The sequence below is a fragment of the Dermacentor albipictus genome, chromosome 1 (assembly GCF_038994185.2).
Source record: "Dermacentor albipictus isolate Rhodes 1998 colony chromosome 1, USDA_Dalb.pri_finalv2, whole genome shotgun sequence".
Classification (NCBI taxonomy): Eukaryota; Metazoa; Arthropoda; class Arachnida; order Ixodida; family Ixodidae; genus Dermacentor; species Dermacentor albipictus.
In genome coordinates, this window is record NC_091821.1 from 418,524,919 (window position 1) to 418,542,456 (window position 17,538).

The 17,538-nt window shown below is 45.8% G+C and overlaps 1 protein-coding gene and 1 long non-coding RNA gene across 3 annotated transcripts in view; one reads left to right on the forward strand and one right to left on the reverse strand.

Moving 5' to 3' along the window:
• Window positions 1-360: 360 nt before the first annotated feature.
• Window positions 361-4,238, reverse strand: LOC135900445 (uncharacterized). Of its 2 annotated transcripts, none has more exons than XR_010563865.2 (4): window positions 4,146-4,238; window positions 3,844-4,024; window positions 2,098-2,172; window positions 361-2,029 (listed from the first exon to the last, which is right to left on the reverse strand). It is a non-coding gene; the product is annotated as an uncharacterized lncRNA (long non-coding RNA). The 2 variants fall into 2 exon arrangements; XR_010563864.2 differs by having other exon boundaries at window positions 3,780-4,024.
• A 9,951-nt stretch (window positions 4,239-14,189) lies between these two features.
• LOC135900412 (activating signal cointegrator 1 complex subunit 2) overlaps window positions 14,190-17,538 on the forward strand; it is a 67,045-nt gene continuing 63,696 nt past the window's right edge. Inside the window, exon 1 of the mRNA XM_065429907.2 lies at window positions 14,190-14,260. Within this exon, the coding sequence (XP_065285979.1) occupies window positions 14,231-14,260 (30 nt within the window). The 5' untranslated portion in view covers window positions 14,190-14,230. The remainder of the gene's footprint in view (window positions 14,261-17,538) is intronic.

The window sequence follows — 17,538 nt, forward strand, 5'->3', positions numbered from 1 at the left end:
TAGCATAAACTTGTCTCGCTGTCTACCTGCAGCTGCAGAAAGTAGTAGTGATGCGCCATGGCCTCCGAGATTCACCGCGGCGCGCGTTTCTCGAGAAACGCACGCGACCCAGCATAGAGTTAGATTATATGGAGTTCGTAGAACAACTACTGCCAGCATAGAGTTACTATACTGACTCTAGAGGACAAGCTACCCATAGGGCCCATGCATTAAAATCGGGAACCTCAAGAGCGCAGCCATGTTGCTACGCGCCGCGGTTGCCAGCCCCTGAGACGCTTGCTAGACTTGGCGACAGTAGTCAGTTTTAATCCGGCAACCGTAGCAGCGTAGCAGCATGGCGTCTCGCACGGAGGAATGACGTCTCGCTTGTAGTTTCTTTTGATGTGTGCGTGCAGCCGTGTGTTTGGGCTTTATAAGTTGGTTCTTTAATCTATGTTGCGGGACGGTGTGGGTGCGATCCATGTTGGCCGTACAGGTGGCAGTTATGCAACCGAGGGATGATCCTGTTGAAGTTTCCGGCCGTATGCGGTTTTCAGCGGTCACGCCTGTTGCAGGAGTGTCACTCGACGAGGTTACCATTCTCTATGAGGTTACCTTGAAGCTGTGGTCAGATTCCTCGTTGGCGTTCCGTAATTCTGTTCGCACGGACGCGGTATGCTTCAAAATCCGCTTTCGCGATCTATCGTCGCGACGATAGATCGCGTTTTTTTTTATTATTATAAGTACTGATCCAGCTGTAAGGCGCATGTAACCGACAAACGGAAGTCTCAGGAGAGCACCTGAGATTATAATAAAGCAGGCGGCGCAGGAACTCGAGGGCACCCAAGGGAGAAGTGGGGGGATCAAAGCTCGAAGCAGAACGGTACGTAGGTTGGGGCCGCCGAGTCAGGTGTGTGCCAGGGAGTGTTCGCACGGACAGCTCCCCTGGCACGCGCAGCAGTGCCTCGCAAGGTCGAGGTACTTTAAAGGCACCTGCGCCCATGATCTTTCTTTTGCCTCGGTGCAGTGAACACGATTAACGAGAATAATATGGAGGGCATCCGGTGCAGTCGCGAATGCGTCATGGCATGTAGCTCGCGTCGCCTGGCGTGTGTAGTAGTATCAGAGTTGGTTGTATGAACTTTATGCATAATACGCTTTGTTTCGGTACCTTAACAGAATGGGTCTAGACGGAGTTGGTACATTTTTTTCGTACCGCCCTAATCCTATACCCCCACTACAAACACACACATATCCCCCTTTTTTTTATGTATACATACAATTCCTTGCCATGACGGATCATAGCCTCCTTTATTTTTGAAAAATAGAGGAGGCTATGGACGGATTGACCAGTTCAAGTTGTCAACTTGTCAGTAACTGTCATAGGAATCACTGTAATAAACACAATTCCACAATCGGATTGCTTACTTTCATTTTTTGTTGTGACACTGAGGACTACATAGAACTTTATTGTGCATATGTGAGAGAAGTATGTGGATATCATGAGCTTTAGCCAATGTGCAATACACAGACAAAGCAGCTGCTACAACATGAACTGCATTGAGGGCCACACAACACATACGTAAGTAAATGTGCAAAATATAGGGGGAAGCTTCAAAATATGCTCTGTAGCGCTGCAAAGTATAACATATATTGTATGTGTACAATAAATGTTCAAAAAAACAATGCATCATTGTCCCATTTGCCTTCAAGTTTATTATGAGCATATGTACGACAGGAATCTACTGACACACCTGCAGTCAAGGTGGCTGTTCGAGGTGTGCTGGCTGCCTCAGTGTAAGTAAAAAAAATTGGGTGAATGTCGACACCAGTGTCACTGCTTCTTGCCTCTGACCTGCACGTGCCTCCGCGGCATCTTTGTGCACAAGTGTGCTGGCGTGGCGAGGCGTAGGAGTCATCCGAGAGAAAGAGTATTGTTTAGATGGAGAAGTGGCTGTTCACATTGCCTGTTGCTTTCCCTCAAATGTTTCCTTGGTGACTAGGGTGACACACCCACAGTCAAGGTGGCTGTTCGGGGTGTGCTGGCTGCCTAAACGAAAGAAAAAGAAAGAAATTAGATGAATGTCGAAACCAGTGCTATTGCTTCTTGCCTCTTACCTGCCTTTGCCTCCACGGCCTCTTGGCTTGCGGAGTCTGTATGAGGGAGCTGCTGTGGCTAGGCGTAGGCATTGTCTAAGCATAAAGAAAAGGCCATTCAAATGGGGAATTATGGAAATAAATGCAGTTATGTCTGCTTCTTGCACTCCTCTTGCCTAAATGTTTTCAAACATAGTGTCCAGTACACACCAGCACTTTGACTGCTTTTTGCTTTTACCTGCAGGTGTTGCTGCGAGATCCTTAGTATGGCTGCGTGCAGCATTGTAACACTTAGTGGAGGCATTTGAAGTGGTAGCCAAAAATATAAAGAATCATCCTTGTCTGCATGAATGCTTTCAATTTCTAAATGCAGTGGTAACTATCACTATTAGTGCAAGGCCACCCACATCTATGCGGCAAGTGCCATAGCTCGAAACTGAATTTTTCCTTTTGTGTTAAAGGCGTCTGATATGTCCACATTAGATGTGATGTGTTTGTTTGTATTTATCCCAGTGTGGAGAGAGCATCATTAAATTTGTTTTTTATTTTTGCGTGTCTTGTTTTTTGGTCTATTTCTGAATTTATCAAGCAGCAGCCTCATGACGCTAAAGTGACTTATGTAATGGCAATCAGCTTTTGTTTTGCAGAAAAACAACGCATTTCCTGACCCATAGTTTGACATCCCCTCTCTCGCATAATTTTGCAGAGTATTCTACCTATATTGACTTGCTTGACCTCCACTGAACAGTCTTGCATTTTCAAATACGACTCTTTCCTTAAAATCATTCGACACTTCTCATAATTTCTGTACCTTGGGCTTCTGATACTCTGCATTCACTATTTTTGCTTGTTTCTGACTTGAAATGTCTTCTTTAATTCAGAGCTCAAATTTTACCTTTGGAACACACGGAAGGGCTTGCCATTGCATGTCTGCATAAAATTTGGGAAACATGTTTCATTAAACATTTGCAAAATCCAATTGAAGATTGATGAATGCAGCTTGCAGTGTGATATGACTGAATGAGCCATAAAAGTAACTCATCTCACTTGGTAAATTAAAGCACATATTAGCGTGATGTACAAGATACGTTACACTAACGTGGTGGGTTCTCTTGCTTATACAGCAAAATAATCGGTGTGCGAGAAAAAAATTATTTTTGCATACCCCTTGTACACATTGATTTATGGAAAATGAGCTGGAGCTGTCCACATGATCTACTTATTTTACCTGCGAGTATGATCAACAAAAATGTGTCCCAACTGCTTAGTGGTATTTGAGATTATGTCAGTATTGTATATGTGCCTGTTGTCTATAATAAGTGAATTTTGAAAATGCTCGCAGGGATCTGATGTGCACATCTGCAGTTTATGGATACATGTAAAAGACTCAGCATCAAGTGCAAGTGAACGGTCCCACAGGCCCGGAGTCGATCATGCAAATAGATTCGCTGCACAAATTTGTGACCAGAAAAGATAATCCACATGAAATGGCATGCAAGGAAGTGTTGAAAATATTGCACAGTTAACAAAATGCCTACGCTATTAATATGTGGGTTGATGCACTTGTTATGCAAAACGGAGGTGAGGCGTGCAGACAGGACACAAGAGTAGAGTATTTAGTAAACAACACGAGCGCCGCCCACTTCTCTACTCTTGTGTCCTGTCTGCACGCCTCACATCTGTTTTGCATAATGAATCCTTACCAACTAGCTCAGCTTTCTGTCGTTCTAAGTCTCGATGAAAGAGCTCGATTTCGTAGGCACTCGCCTCTTGATTACTTCGTGGCACAGAAATACTCGGCATCAGGCTGTTTTTCTGCTGTGGCCTTTGTAGAAGCATGACTGTTCAAAGTGCAACAATTAAACAGATTCTTTGAGTTGCTTGTGGCTTCGCCAGTACAATTCCAGTGCGCTGGTCCGCCTGCAGCAATTTCCTACTGAAGGGAAACCTGCAAATAAAATCACCGCTCCGCATGTAGAAAAGTGACGCTTCTCAAACGATTGTGATGCACCACAAGAGCTCCCTACTCGCGTGATATTCTCAACAAGGAGATACATTCGTTTACTTACATGTGGAGGTATATGCCAGAGCACTTCGGGGCTTCGGTGGCACATAAGGCACGAGTGTGCCATCCGATGTCGACGCGCGATCGCATGTCAAACCTAAACTGTACGAAACTACTACGCATCCAAAAAACAGATTCGAAACCGAAATTCGCGTCATCCTTTATTGCATGAATGCGTACATCGTGATTTACACAAGTCACGGACTTAGCGATCGCTTTCTGTAAACTTAGTATTAACGCACCACCTTCATAAAGCCATCAAATATGCGTTTTAGATGACAAAGCATGAGGTGACCTGTACTTGTTTTCAGCTCTTTCAATAGTAATTGCGCTGGCCACATTGACCAGTAGCAACAGGGCGGCGCCCTAGAGGTTCCCACTTTTCCGGCCCAGCTTTTCCTCTAGAGTTGTTCTACTAACTCTATGACTGCCAGCAACGGTGGCCAGCACTTCCTAAGTAGCGAGCGCAACAACTTTCTGGCGGAGTATATCAATTTTCCTTCTTTTTTAGCCCTTCGTCATCGGCTCGGGCATGCCTCGCTCGCCGCCGCGCTGCCGCTATCGTTGCGATATGCACCACGGTGCGTCGCGTGATAGAAGCAATGGTATATGAAATCGAAGATAACGATATACGGGCCCTAGTGCATTGCCTGCGCGAAGTAAGGTCGAAGAGCGTGGTGCTGACTGTGCGCCCTGTACCGTGAAACTGAGGACGAAAGTGCGGCATTTCTGAACGGGCAAAACGGGCAGCCAAATATCAGGTCTCCACAATACATTCCTTCCCGTCCTGTCTGCAGTTTTATCAGTCGAATGAGGGAAGAGCTGGAGCAGCCTAGGTTGAGCACCCCGACTGTTGAATGGCGATCTGCGAGCTAGTCACGCTGGCGATAGCACGGGAAATTAGATCTCACCATGCAAATATATCCTTGGCGTTGGCTTTGACAGCGGAGGTCACTGGAAAGCTGACCCAGCCCTTCTACCGGCGAACACATTAATTGCGAGAGCAACTTCGAGGACAGGGTCGGCAGCATGAGCCCATCCCGATGAATACTTCGTAGAGTGTACTAGACAATGGTCTTCCAGTACACTTCATGTGTGGAAACCGCTTTCTTGTTGCGTCCAGGCAAAACGCGTGGTTGTAACACGTACTGTTTTAGAGAGCAGCAAAATGCATGCGCCAAGCCACATCAACGGAGCCCAAGCAGACTACCTCTTCGCCGGTTCCGCTCTTAGCCAACGACGGGTTCGCTTTGAAAAGACAGATGCGTCACGCATTCATAATTTGCGGTACCGCTCCGCTGTCTCTGACGGCCTCTGGCGCATGCAAAATTTTGACCAATCACGCACGTGAGGCCGAGCGAGCCGTTTGCCTTTCGAAGTGTTAAAACATTCCGCCCCAGAGAAGGTAACGCTTCGTCGTGCTCAGTAACGAACTGTGACGAAGGTTTTAATCTTGAAGCCTTGCTTACTGACAGGATCACCAGTTTTGCGCGTATCGACATGCATCAGCTCGTCACAGGCGAAAGCATTCAAAATTATGATGAAAGATTACAGAAATACTTTATGCTTGTGTACATATCTAGTGCCGGCTTTGTCTTTGTTATACGGGTGTCACACGTCGCACTTTCAATCGCGATCAAGCCCATTTCAAATTTCTTGGTCGCGACTGGTTTCATTGCGCAAGCTGCGCGAGGGAGCCACTCGCGGTCGATAATTTCGATCCGGAACAGGCATGATCACGATCAAAAGTGGCCGTGCGACACCGGTATCAGCAAAAGAACAAACATAACTCGCAGGATTAGGTATGCCCTGCTTGCGTTTGTCCACCTAATCAATACATGTGTGCGATTAAATCGTGATATGTGTCATGGGTAGAGGACCTGAGACAAAGCCTGCTAGCGTGCTCAATCTCAGATGCCATGTCGTCACAGAATAATGTCGTGCCTATTCAAGTTCATCCCATTTGCCGCTAGAGACAGAGCCGTGTCGTCGTTTTATACCTTCTTGTGTCCTTGTCTTGTAGTGCGTTGTAACGAACCTTACTATGAATCCCAACCAACTGGCCAAACTTGCCGTTTTGATGCAGAGACAGAGCGTACGAGCAGAGTGGCGCTAGTCAGAACCTGTTCGCTGTTATATACTCGTATCTGCTTCTGCTACCTGTTCCAGTGCAGGTGCCGCTTTTTGGCTGTCATAAAACGCTTATATTGTTTGTGAATCCATCAATTCATGAAAATAAAAAATGGCTGTGGCTTAGGTAAGGTTAAGCCCAGGATGCGAAGCATACTAGCCTTTATTTTAGTTGTTGAACCACTGTTTAGCCTGGTGAACTGCTGTTGCTTGGCTATATTTGGTTCGGCTAGACGAAGAAACAACTCATGCATTACTTCTTCGCCTTCAAGAGTGGAACGCGACAGCGTTCCCGTCGACCCGCCAAGGGGTGTAAGACAATGGGCTACAGGGCAGCGACTACGCGCCCCGCATTGGACGCGGTGAGCGTCGAGCAAAGCAGCGTTCGGCGCGGCAACGAAATGTGCGCCTGAGCAAGAGACGCACGCCTTAGAAACAGCGCGTTTCTAAGGCAACACCGCATTCACTAGAGGCGCTTTTGTACCGCTTTGAAGCGTTGTACTCGTGGCTCAGTGGTAGCGTCTCCGTCCCACACTCCGGAGACCCTGGTTCGATTCCCACCCAGCCCGTCTTGCAAGAGTTGAGCCAAAGCCACTTCTCCTCTGTCGTGACGTCACGGTGTCACGTGATTTCATGGTCACCGCCGCGCCTGAGGAGCTGGGTTGAGCCCTCGTAATATGCTTCGCATAAAAGAAAACAAAATTTGCAAACGAATGTTCTGAATTTTAATCATGAGATAAAGTAGGAGGAGCAGTGCAAGAAAGGAAAAGGAGTACTGCTGGTAGACGGCAACATTTAGAGCTTGGCTCTTTGGCGCCCGTTCCCGCGTTTCGCGTCGCCGTCGGCCTCGCCGTAACCAAGATCATCATCATCGCGCTGCTCTAGCTGCGCGCGCTCCTGCTGCCATCTCTCGCGCGCGGCGCGAGTCCCCTTGTCCTCCAAAGCTGGATCACGTGTTCTCGCCTATCCTCTCGTCCCCTTTCTCCACGCAGCGCCGTTATGGTGTACTGAAATAAGGCAGTCTGTCGTCCGGCGGCGAAAACGTGCCTCTTTTTGCGATGACGGCCGGGGTTGCTGGAGCACGCCGGTCTACTGCAGCGCCACCTGTCGCTGCAGCTTCGAGTCATTGCTGGCAAGAGGAAAAATAATGGTGCAGCACAGGGCCTCCGAGATTCGCCGTTATGATTGTCGCAGAGCTCATGCATGTAGTACGTACGAAACGGAGCTCGCTGATTGTTTGCTGTGGTTTTTCCTGCCGCGTTCGCACATTCTTTATGTGCACGGGAAGCGCTGTATTTGTAGATATCTTAGTGCGCGCGCGCGTCGGTGCGTGTTTGTTTTCTTCAGTGAAACCTGACGAACACCTTTCTTCGGAAGAGTATAGGCTTGGGCTGGTTGGTAATACATAGTTACACTGGAAGCATAGCGCGGGAAGGACGATCGACAGACTAGACAGGACAAGCGCTTGTCCTGTCTAGTCTTTGCCCTTCCCACGCTATGCTTCCAGTGTGACCGCCTTTCTGGCAGATGCAACATGAAAGGAATCTCGTGCAACCTACCAGGCACAGTGCAAGTGCTCCTTCCGGGCTTCTTGTCGTCGTATGTTTCGAAATACTAAAAACATGCGAGCTTACCGAACGGAATGAGTAGACGAGTGTTTGTTTGTCTTCTGCAACCGAAACGCTGAACAGACGATCAGGAACACTGCATGATCTGTGGTTGGAAACGTGCAAGCTTAGACGTCGGTATTGATGTATCCTAACAGTTTCTAGTGTTTATTTTTAGTGAATTATATTAATTTCAATTGTTTTGAAAGCGTTTTAGTTAGGAATGCAGAAAGTTTTGCAAAACGTTTTTAAATTTCGCGCGCTAGTCACGCCGGTCGATCGCAGCACTTTACTGGTGGCGTCATCCCGGAAGCATCCTGGGTTCTCCCATTGTTTTGCTGTACAGACAACACACTACCCCATTCCTGTGCGCCAATGCGGTGACTCTCGCCGCTACCGCCTACTCCGCCCTCACCGTCCCTTCTCCAGCTGTCGCGGCACTGCCGCTATGCTGGCGGCGGGTGCTCCTTGCCGCCTCGCGCGTGATCCACGACTCTCCGCGTCGCGTGGCTGTACGGCTCTCAGCCGTGTCTCTCGCTTCCCCGTTTGCGGGGCGCATTCCTCAGTAGCATTTGTCGTCTCTGGTTGTCCTTCTCCTGCCTCCACTCTTGTCCTGTATCTCCCCTTACCTGGCGCATTGCCGTTGCGGCGACTCGAAAGACAGTTATAGAGTTTCGTCCCCTTACTTCTACTTCCCAACCCAGCCTTGTGCGGCCACATTGAGGCCTGTCTGCGAGTGAATGAGTGTGTAACACATACTCGATACTCCTGTTTTCCACCCATTTCCTCATCCCACCTCAAGAGAAACATTAAATAATAAGTGCTAACCTCCCCCCATCTCCGCGGCGGTGACCCACTGTAATATGTTTTGTCGTTGGAGCGCCGGCTCGATAGCGGCGGATCGTGGGGTGTGCTGCCCGTTCCGAAACGCAGAACCGCCTCCGTTCGGCACTGCATGTTCTGTGTGTGGCTGCCTGTTGTTGAAATAAGGCAGCAGCTGCGCTCAAAGATCGCATTACCAAGCAGCGTAATCGTTGGCCAATTTTTTTTCTTTCCTTACCTCCATAGAAGGGAAAAATTTATTTGAAATATTCATAGGATAAGAGATGGATGGATGGATGGATAACTTTCTTGAGGGCCTTCGGTGTGCGCAATTAGCGTGCAGCGGGCCGCTCCCACGTCTGGACAGAGAGGCCATGTCCCTCCGCCGCGTCGCGGCCCCGATGGATATGATGCAATGGAATAATGATGAGATATATTTGATAATCTGATATATTTACTTCGAACGAGGAAAACTAATTGTGCTGACGACATACATATACACACTGAAAATTTGCATACAGTAGGTACCTTCATTCTTGGCTACTTGCTGTGTTTCTTTAGTTGACTACAGATAAGCTATTGTCAGAGATCCTATTATGTTTTACAGATGTGTGCCGTAACAGAAGCCTGAGGAAGGCAAGGGATTTGGAATAAATTTTCACATTTTGACCAGTTTCACTAGTAATTCCTGCGCCGGATGTGTGTGAGAAATATAGTGTGTGGCTGCCTCAAGGAATGGTGCATGAGCAGTGTTTTGCCAGTATCATTTCATGCCTGGGGAGAGTTGAAAGCTTGCAGCCTCAGGGCTTTAAAATGCTGCACTGCCTTGTGCCATATAAGTGATCTATAATACAGGTGACAGAACTCAAGTTTCATATTAGACTGCCATGGCAGCTTTCCCACCTGGCACGGGGGTTACATAGCAGTGGTGCAAAAGATATGATCACAGTAAAGGTGTATGCCAAGTTTTCTCCTTAAAGTCAAGGGCACCTTTAAAGGGTTAGAATGAGTGGTCATTTGTTTCATCCTTGAGTCTTAGTTACAGTGGTTTCTAGTTCTAAAATGCGGACCGAGCAGCAGACTTTCAAATTCCAAAAGGAAATTGTGATCTTTAAAAGCTCTGTAAACACTGCGACTTCATGTGTGGAAACTGTCCGATTTGTTGCTGCATCCAGGCAAAACGAGTGGTTAGATCACTATTTCAGAGAGCAGCAAACTGCATGCGCCAATATTTCTTGCTTCGGCCAGTCAGCTTGGGGAGCCAAGTGACCTTATGTCACCACAGCCAGTGTGTTTGCAAAAGTGATCAAATACGAGAGCAGTTCCCTACAGCAGAACAGGCAAACATTCTCATTCCAACACCACTCCAGCTGCCCACAGACTAGCAAACGAACAGGTCATAAAAACTGAACAACAGCTGAGCGGGAGTTGGCAGAGGCAGCTCCCATAGAAGCTGCTTATCTGTGCAAGTCTGGATTAAGTAGGCCGTGGTCGCCACCCCGAAATTACGGTCCCCTATGTCTCGCAATTGATGCCGTTCGCATCTGCTCGCACTGCCGCATAATATAGGCATCATATGGCGTCCATCACAGCATACGGACATCCTAGCTGCTCCTGCGCCGCTGATTGGTTCAACAGCTATGAGGCCAGCTTAAAGCAGGCGCTTTTCGACCAAAGCCCCAAAGCGATCAACTTAGTCGCCGGTGGGAATGAGTCCTAATGTATGAGATTGAGCATGGAGTGACACCTAATGGGCGGCAAGCAGGAAACCAATTTTCTGGAGCCTTGAATCTCCGTACAGAATCTCCAAAGATGAGGTGGCGATCCCAAAATTTTCCTTTCAGTAACATGTGTGGTTGTGATCTGACAGCTTAAACTTGGGGCATGGGCCAAGGGTTATCACCACGTACGGTGCTTGCCACATGTTGTGACAACTTATTTTTTACTTTATTAATTATTTTTGTATAAATATATGCATAGACCACGCAAAGCAGTATATATAGCCCGAGCTGGGCAGGTCATGTAATGCGCCAGTTAGATAACCGTTGGACCATTAGGATTACAGAATAGGTACCAAGAGAAGGGAAAAGCAATCGAGGACGACAGAAGACTAGGTGGAGCGAAGAAATTAGGAAATTCATGGGCGGTATTTGGAATCGGTTGGCGCAGGACAGGGGTAATTGGATATCACAAGGAGAGGCCTTCGTCCTGCAGTGGACATCAAACAGGCTGATGATGATGATATATACAAATACAAATATCAAGTATTGAATATCAAAATGTCAAATGAGGATGCATAATGTTACAACAGGAATATTTATTACAGTATAATTAGCCACCTTGCCTGTACTACTGCCAGTCTGAGTTTATTTTAAACTGCAAATAATTGTTTCTTTCAGAAATAAATGTCTAACTTGACACAGGCAGATGCTGCCAAAATTTGTGACGTCGTGAAGAGCTGGTGTGGGAAATTTCAGATGGTGTCACCAGGCACGTTTGGTTTTTGTGTTCCTTCTGCCAAGCTAAGCCTCTGCTCATGTTTGCAACTCACTTGTTAGCCTGTCAACATATTAAAGCGTAACTTAATATATTCCTCTCTACATGTCATTCTAAAGTATCTAAAACTATATCATGAGAAGCCAATAAAGACACCAAGGACAATATAGGGGAAGTTACTTGTACTTACTAATTGAATTAAAGAAATGATAAATTAATGGCAATTGAAGCGGATGAAAAAACAACTTGCCGCAGGTGGGGAATTATCCCACGTCTTCACACTACGCGTGCGATGCTCTGACCAATTGAGCTAGCGCGGCGCCGTTTCCCCATCCACCTTCTTGAGTATTTATGTGTTACTACTAGAGCTAACCTTGGAGGCCCGAGGGGCCAGATTTTTATTCGGGCCCCTCGGTTAACTCCCTTTCTTCTCGTAAAGTATGTAAAATATCACACATGCACGTATTTGACTAGGACTGCAGGAACTGGAATACACACAAATAGACGTTGTTGCTCTGCAGTAAAATTTATTGAAGTGTACTAAGAAAAATAAACAATGAACAAAAATATAACAAAACAATAAACAATCAATAAAATCACAGTAATATGGATGTAACAGCAACAAAGAAATGGTTTGATATAAAGCATAAGGCAACCATGCATCTATGCATGCAGTGTGCAAGCCTTGATGTGCCGTAGTTTGGCTGCAATAAACGGTGGACTACTAACACAGTGTTCCATTTCAGAGTGGACTACCTGCACACAACCAGTCATGTAACAGGTGATATAATATACAATTGCTGTCATTTGCATCTTCAGAATTACACAGGATGTCTACACTTATTCCAACACGAAGTATTAACAAGATGTTTCATTTCAGAGTGTACTGCAATGTAGACAGCCATTCAAATAACACATAATACACTATGTGGTTGTTGCCATTTCCATATTCAGAATGACACAGGATGCCCACGCTTATTCCACAAATTGGCTAATGTCTCGCTCTTATAACATCCATATTGCACATAACATTGGCCACGTAATAATCAGTGTTCGCATATCTTTCTGAATATGCAAAGGCACTTAACCCATCTTGTCTTACATAATGCAACAGAGGATTTGAAGTGAGGCCGAGAGGTCAGCCAGCATGCTGAAGTATACGTTTCCAACAACGTTTTCAGTGGCTTCTAGGATTTGTCACGTTCATAAATGAAATGTTAAATGTTTTCGAAATATTTAGACCAGTTCGATTCTGTTTAATATGTGCCTACCATTAGCCACTATCATAGTGATTGACTACCGCATTTTGTCACAACTAAAAAAAAAACTTTTTTATTGTGTATTATAACAAAGCCAGTCGCCTTACACTGGTGTAGAGTATTACACCACGAAAATACATTAACGTACATACGTGGCGTGGATGGTGGGAATAAAACTGAATAAATAAATAACCACTTATAGGAACTAGGAAACCACATCACAACATATGTACAATACAATATGTGGGATTATAGAACGAAATAATTACATATTACAACTTAGAAAATTGAGAAAAAGGTCAAGCACGGTATTTGACATTTTCCGACGCACTGGCGGATCCAAGAGGGAGCCCACCCCCTTCCCCTTTTCTTTTCAGAACATGCCGAATAACATTATTGAGCATGCATGCAGTGGGCCCGGCCAGAACCACGTAGACTAGGAGAAGGCATCCGCACTCGCCCGCACTTATCCTCTGAGGTCACCCCACTCTACCATAGCAGAACCACCTATACTCTAGGTGGTTCTGGCCCGGCCCCTCCCAACGCCTCTGCATGTTTTGATGACTACCTGGAGGACAGCGTAGATCCGTCCCTCGTGCGCCCTTTCGTGGAAGTATACGTATATACATCTAGGGGCCACAGACTGCAAATTATATAAATCCTACGCCTGGACCACTAGTGTATCAAAATTCGATTTCGCTCGGAGGTATTCTATCTCCGTTGCCTTGGCCGCACAAATGAAGTCGGCGGCCACGTCAACTTTCGCCAGCGTGCCGTCGCTATCTTCGCGTAGAGCAAACAGCCTCGTCTGGTACACACCTGCGTCCGAGACCCCGACGAAGACGGCCTCCAGCTCGGTGTTTGCTGGCAGGCGCCATTGCGGCGGTTGTCGAGTGCACGTCGCTACACGGTGAAGGCGGCACAGGATGGCGACACATGGTGTCCTTGCGTCTTCGACAAAGAGCGGGAAGAGCCTGTCGAGACCCAGGACGAGCGTCAGGCCGTAGTCGACGCACTGCACTTCGGCCGAGACGTGCACCCCCGCCGTATTGCGGAACACGTCGGTAACGAAGGCGCGGGCAAGGTCGACGACCGTATGCCTTGTGTCGGCGACGCAGTACTGCCCTATCTCAGCGCTGTACAGGTGCCTCTCGCAGCCCCGCACGAAGTGCTTTATGAACGGAGCCTTGCTGCAGGCAAGCCGCAACCAGAATCTGGTCGGGCTTTCGAAGTTGACCATACTGACGGAAAGAGGCACGTTGAGCGGAATGCTTGCGTGCTCGGGAACAACCGGCTCGTACATTGCGTTCAACGATAAGACGAGTATAGAGACGCTTAAACTAATTGGACAATAGCCAACTTATGCAGCGTGACATTCTAAACCATTCAATTTTCCCTCGCACTTTCTCTTTCTTTTTTTTGTCTTCCCAGTGTTGCGAATTGACACATGAAGTTTGTCTAATTACATAACCGGCAAATAATGATTTGCACAATTGATGTCGTTTGTACTCGCAAAGTAAGAAAATATTTAATTAAGCTCGTAAATGAGATCATAAATTGCTATTTGCCATCCCGAATTATAAAAATTGAGTTAACTATAAATTAATAAAATTTTCTTTACTTGTTATCCTCTGCTCTTCTTTTTTACTCGTTGGTTTCACTATAGTGCGAATTTATATAATTGCTTAAATTTGTTGCCGACTTTGATTAATGCTTTACTAAAATTTTAGGTCGTTCTTTGCGCTACTATCATCATTAAGAAAGCAGAAGCAAATATGGCGGCCGACAGCAAAAAAGACGCGCAGGTACGTTATGAATCAAGTTTCTACGCTTGTTTAAGCGATTTACTGATTTACGTGACGTGTTACCATCTGTATCTTCTATATCCGATATGCTTCTTTGCCTCAATGTATTTAACCCTCGTTACTTTTTGTCTGCGTAACGCTAATCACCGGCGTTCGTTCAGTTCAGTCACTGAACTGTCACATGTAATGTTACATTCCGGTTTCCTACAAGCTCATATCGCAGTCATTTGTCGGCAAGAATTAGCTGTATGCACTTGGTTGGTTTGAAGTTTGAATCTGACATGGACTGAATTCTTATTCTATTCATAACCAGCCTCCACTGCTTCGTTAACGCGACACATCTGGCATTGTTTCGGTTCTGCCAGTTGTGCGCAGGTTTTTTTGCGGTCCCGCTAATGGAAAGTTGGCTCAACATATTATAGCAGCATATTAGCACGCCGTGGAATATGTTAACGTGGTACTGTCAAACTGTCGACGTTGTTTTGTCGAGAGACGGTGTATCGAAACATCTAGTCAGTGAATGACCCTACCTTCCCTCCGTTTGGCTCAAACGGTGAATATTTCCAGCATCAAGTTAGGCATTCGCTTAAACAAACAAAAAAGTTTTTGTGTAAACAAAACAGATTGAGATGCGGTGCAGCGCGAAGCAGGACAGAGGGACACGGAAAGGACGAGGACAAGCGCGAAAAACCAACTAGTTGGGGAGCTAGGATACAAAAAAAAAAAAAAAAAAAACGTAATTTGGGGGAGGCAAGGAAATGCTATAACACGACAGCGCTTGCACTTGTGGTGAAACTGCATAAACCTAAGTTCAAGGTACGGTACAGTACGTGTCTGCTATTTCTGAAAAATAAACACCATGCACATATGTCAAGCGGACAACTTACGCAGGGCGTGCAGAAGCAGAGCTGCGTTAAAGCGCACCGCAGGATCCAGGCGACACTACAGAAGTGGTCGCATGTCAAATCGACACTTATGTGCCCGCCGTTTTAGCTTTACGGCTATAGTATTGCTATAGGTCGCGGATTTGATCCCAATCGCGGCAGCCGCATTTCGACGGGGGCGAAATAGAAAACGCACGTGCACTTCGATTTTGGGACACGTTAACGAACATCACGGTGTCAAAATTAATCCGGAGTCCGGCACTACGGCTTGCCTCACAATCTGAGTGTGGTTTTGGCATGTACAGCCCCATAATCCTATTCCTGTTTAATACTTCTGCCACAATGCGATGTGCCATGTGAGGAAATGACAATACTCAACCCTCTCAGAGGTTATGAAATATGGCGTACAACACCGCCTCAAGCAAACACCTCTACCTGTGTGTTCTTTGTACTGTGCAGACAAACAGCAATGGTGCATGCAAGGTAACGTTTAACATCAACTCGCCACTCTCGTTTTCGACTAAACATTGAAGAAAGTAAGATTTCGCCATCAACATCATTGCTAATTATCGTCAGGCAAAGCAACGAGCACAGAAAGCTTTGCTTACATAGATTCTCACAGTGCGTGGGATCTGCATAATTTTTTATGTTACGTAGAATAAATTGACTAGTGTTACCAGGCTGGTTTTTATTATGTCTAATAATCGTAGTGCCACGTTTACAACCCTGCAACAAAAACATATTGTCGATTGTGCAGTGCTCAGCGATTGAAACGTGATACTTGAATCACCTGGCTTTCTTGTGCCACCGCTGGACACTAAGGACACTGAGCCAATACATTTTTGTATCACATGAAGGCGAGAATGTTTGTGGTGCATTGTGGCATGCACTCAGCCCTTCGGCGATCACCCAGCGCTCAATGGTAACTCAAAAAGCGCTGCGCCAGCTGCAATGCGGTCAACTCGCGTTTTCCTCGCCGAGCACTGTACATGATGCATGAATGACTGATTTGAACAATGCCACAGCTTTTACAATGATTTTAGAGGTAAGGAAGCCGAATCACGGAGCAGGGTGTTGGCCTGTTATCAATTCTCCTAGATGATGGCTGCATTGATCCCAATGCACTTGCCAGTGTTTAAAGTGGTCAAAATAGTGGAGTTACAGATTACATGAAATTCTTATTTGCTTACGTACGCTGCTGCAACAATAAAAGCTAGGTTCTTTTTCTTGGTTTCCAAGCATATGGTGAACTATAATTAAGGCTTGCAATTTTCATGCAATGTCACTACAATAGAATTTGTAATGTTATTTAAATTAAAGATATCATTCAGTGCCCCTATTTCTAATGAGTACCTTGTCCTTATTCAGAGCTTAGACTCCTTGTGTAGAGCTTATCTTTATTAAAGTGAGCTTTCTCCATGTGTTTGCAAAAGTTCATAGAGCTTTGTGTTTTAACTTATATTAGGAATAATTTGATCTTTGTACATTTGAGGCATGTTGACAGTTGCTCCTCTAAATTAAGTTGAAAGATTCTCTGTTCTCTGGACTTAAGCCATACATGATGGGCCCCTTCTGGTCCGTCATAACGAGCACTGGGTAGATGCGCTTGCCCAGGGTGGGTGGGGGTGGGTGGAGAGGAGGTAGTGCCACAAGACAGTGAATGGGCTGCTATTGTAAGTTGGACGAAGACAGCAGTGGTGAAGTAGCCAGAGGCACACGAGAGCCTTGCATCTGTCGCTGCTAATTGTAGCTGCTGTAACCTTATACATAGCGATAATTTCTAACTACATGTTATCCCCGTAACAATATCTTACACCATTGAATTGTGCCTATGTGGCTTCAGTATTCAAGCTGCTCACCACAGAACCATTAGCGACTTATCTTGTAGTAATATAAATCACAGTTGTTGCTTCACATTAATTATTATTGTGATTTAGTGTGCGTGTGGTACATTTATGCAATGTAATGTAGCATTGTTCCATTATCAGCACACATGGGCCTTCAAAAGTGTAATGTCCAAACCATGTAGGCATTGAAAGTGCGTGAATGACACCAGTCACTTTGATATTATAAAATTTTGCTCTGTGAATACCTTAGTAAGTTTTAAGAATAACACCAACGTGTCAGTGAAGGACTAGAGGACGTTCAGGTGACGTGAAGTATTTTTTCCTAATCTGATGCGTGCACGCAATCACAAAATAAAAATTGGTGCTTTATTTTTATTTTTAGCTTTTTGGGAAGTGAGGGTTCTCTCTCTGGCTGTAATATGCTGCATAACTGACATTGTTTGACCTCATAGTGCCCAACATATAATTTTTGATATGCTAATTTTGATACCTCAAAATTCTAATTTAGGCATCGGAAACTTGACACAAACCCGTAGCTAGCATATCT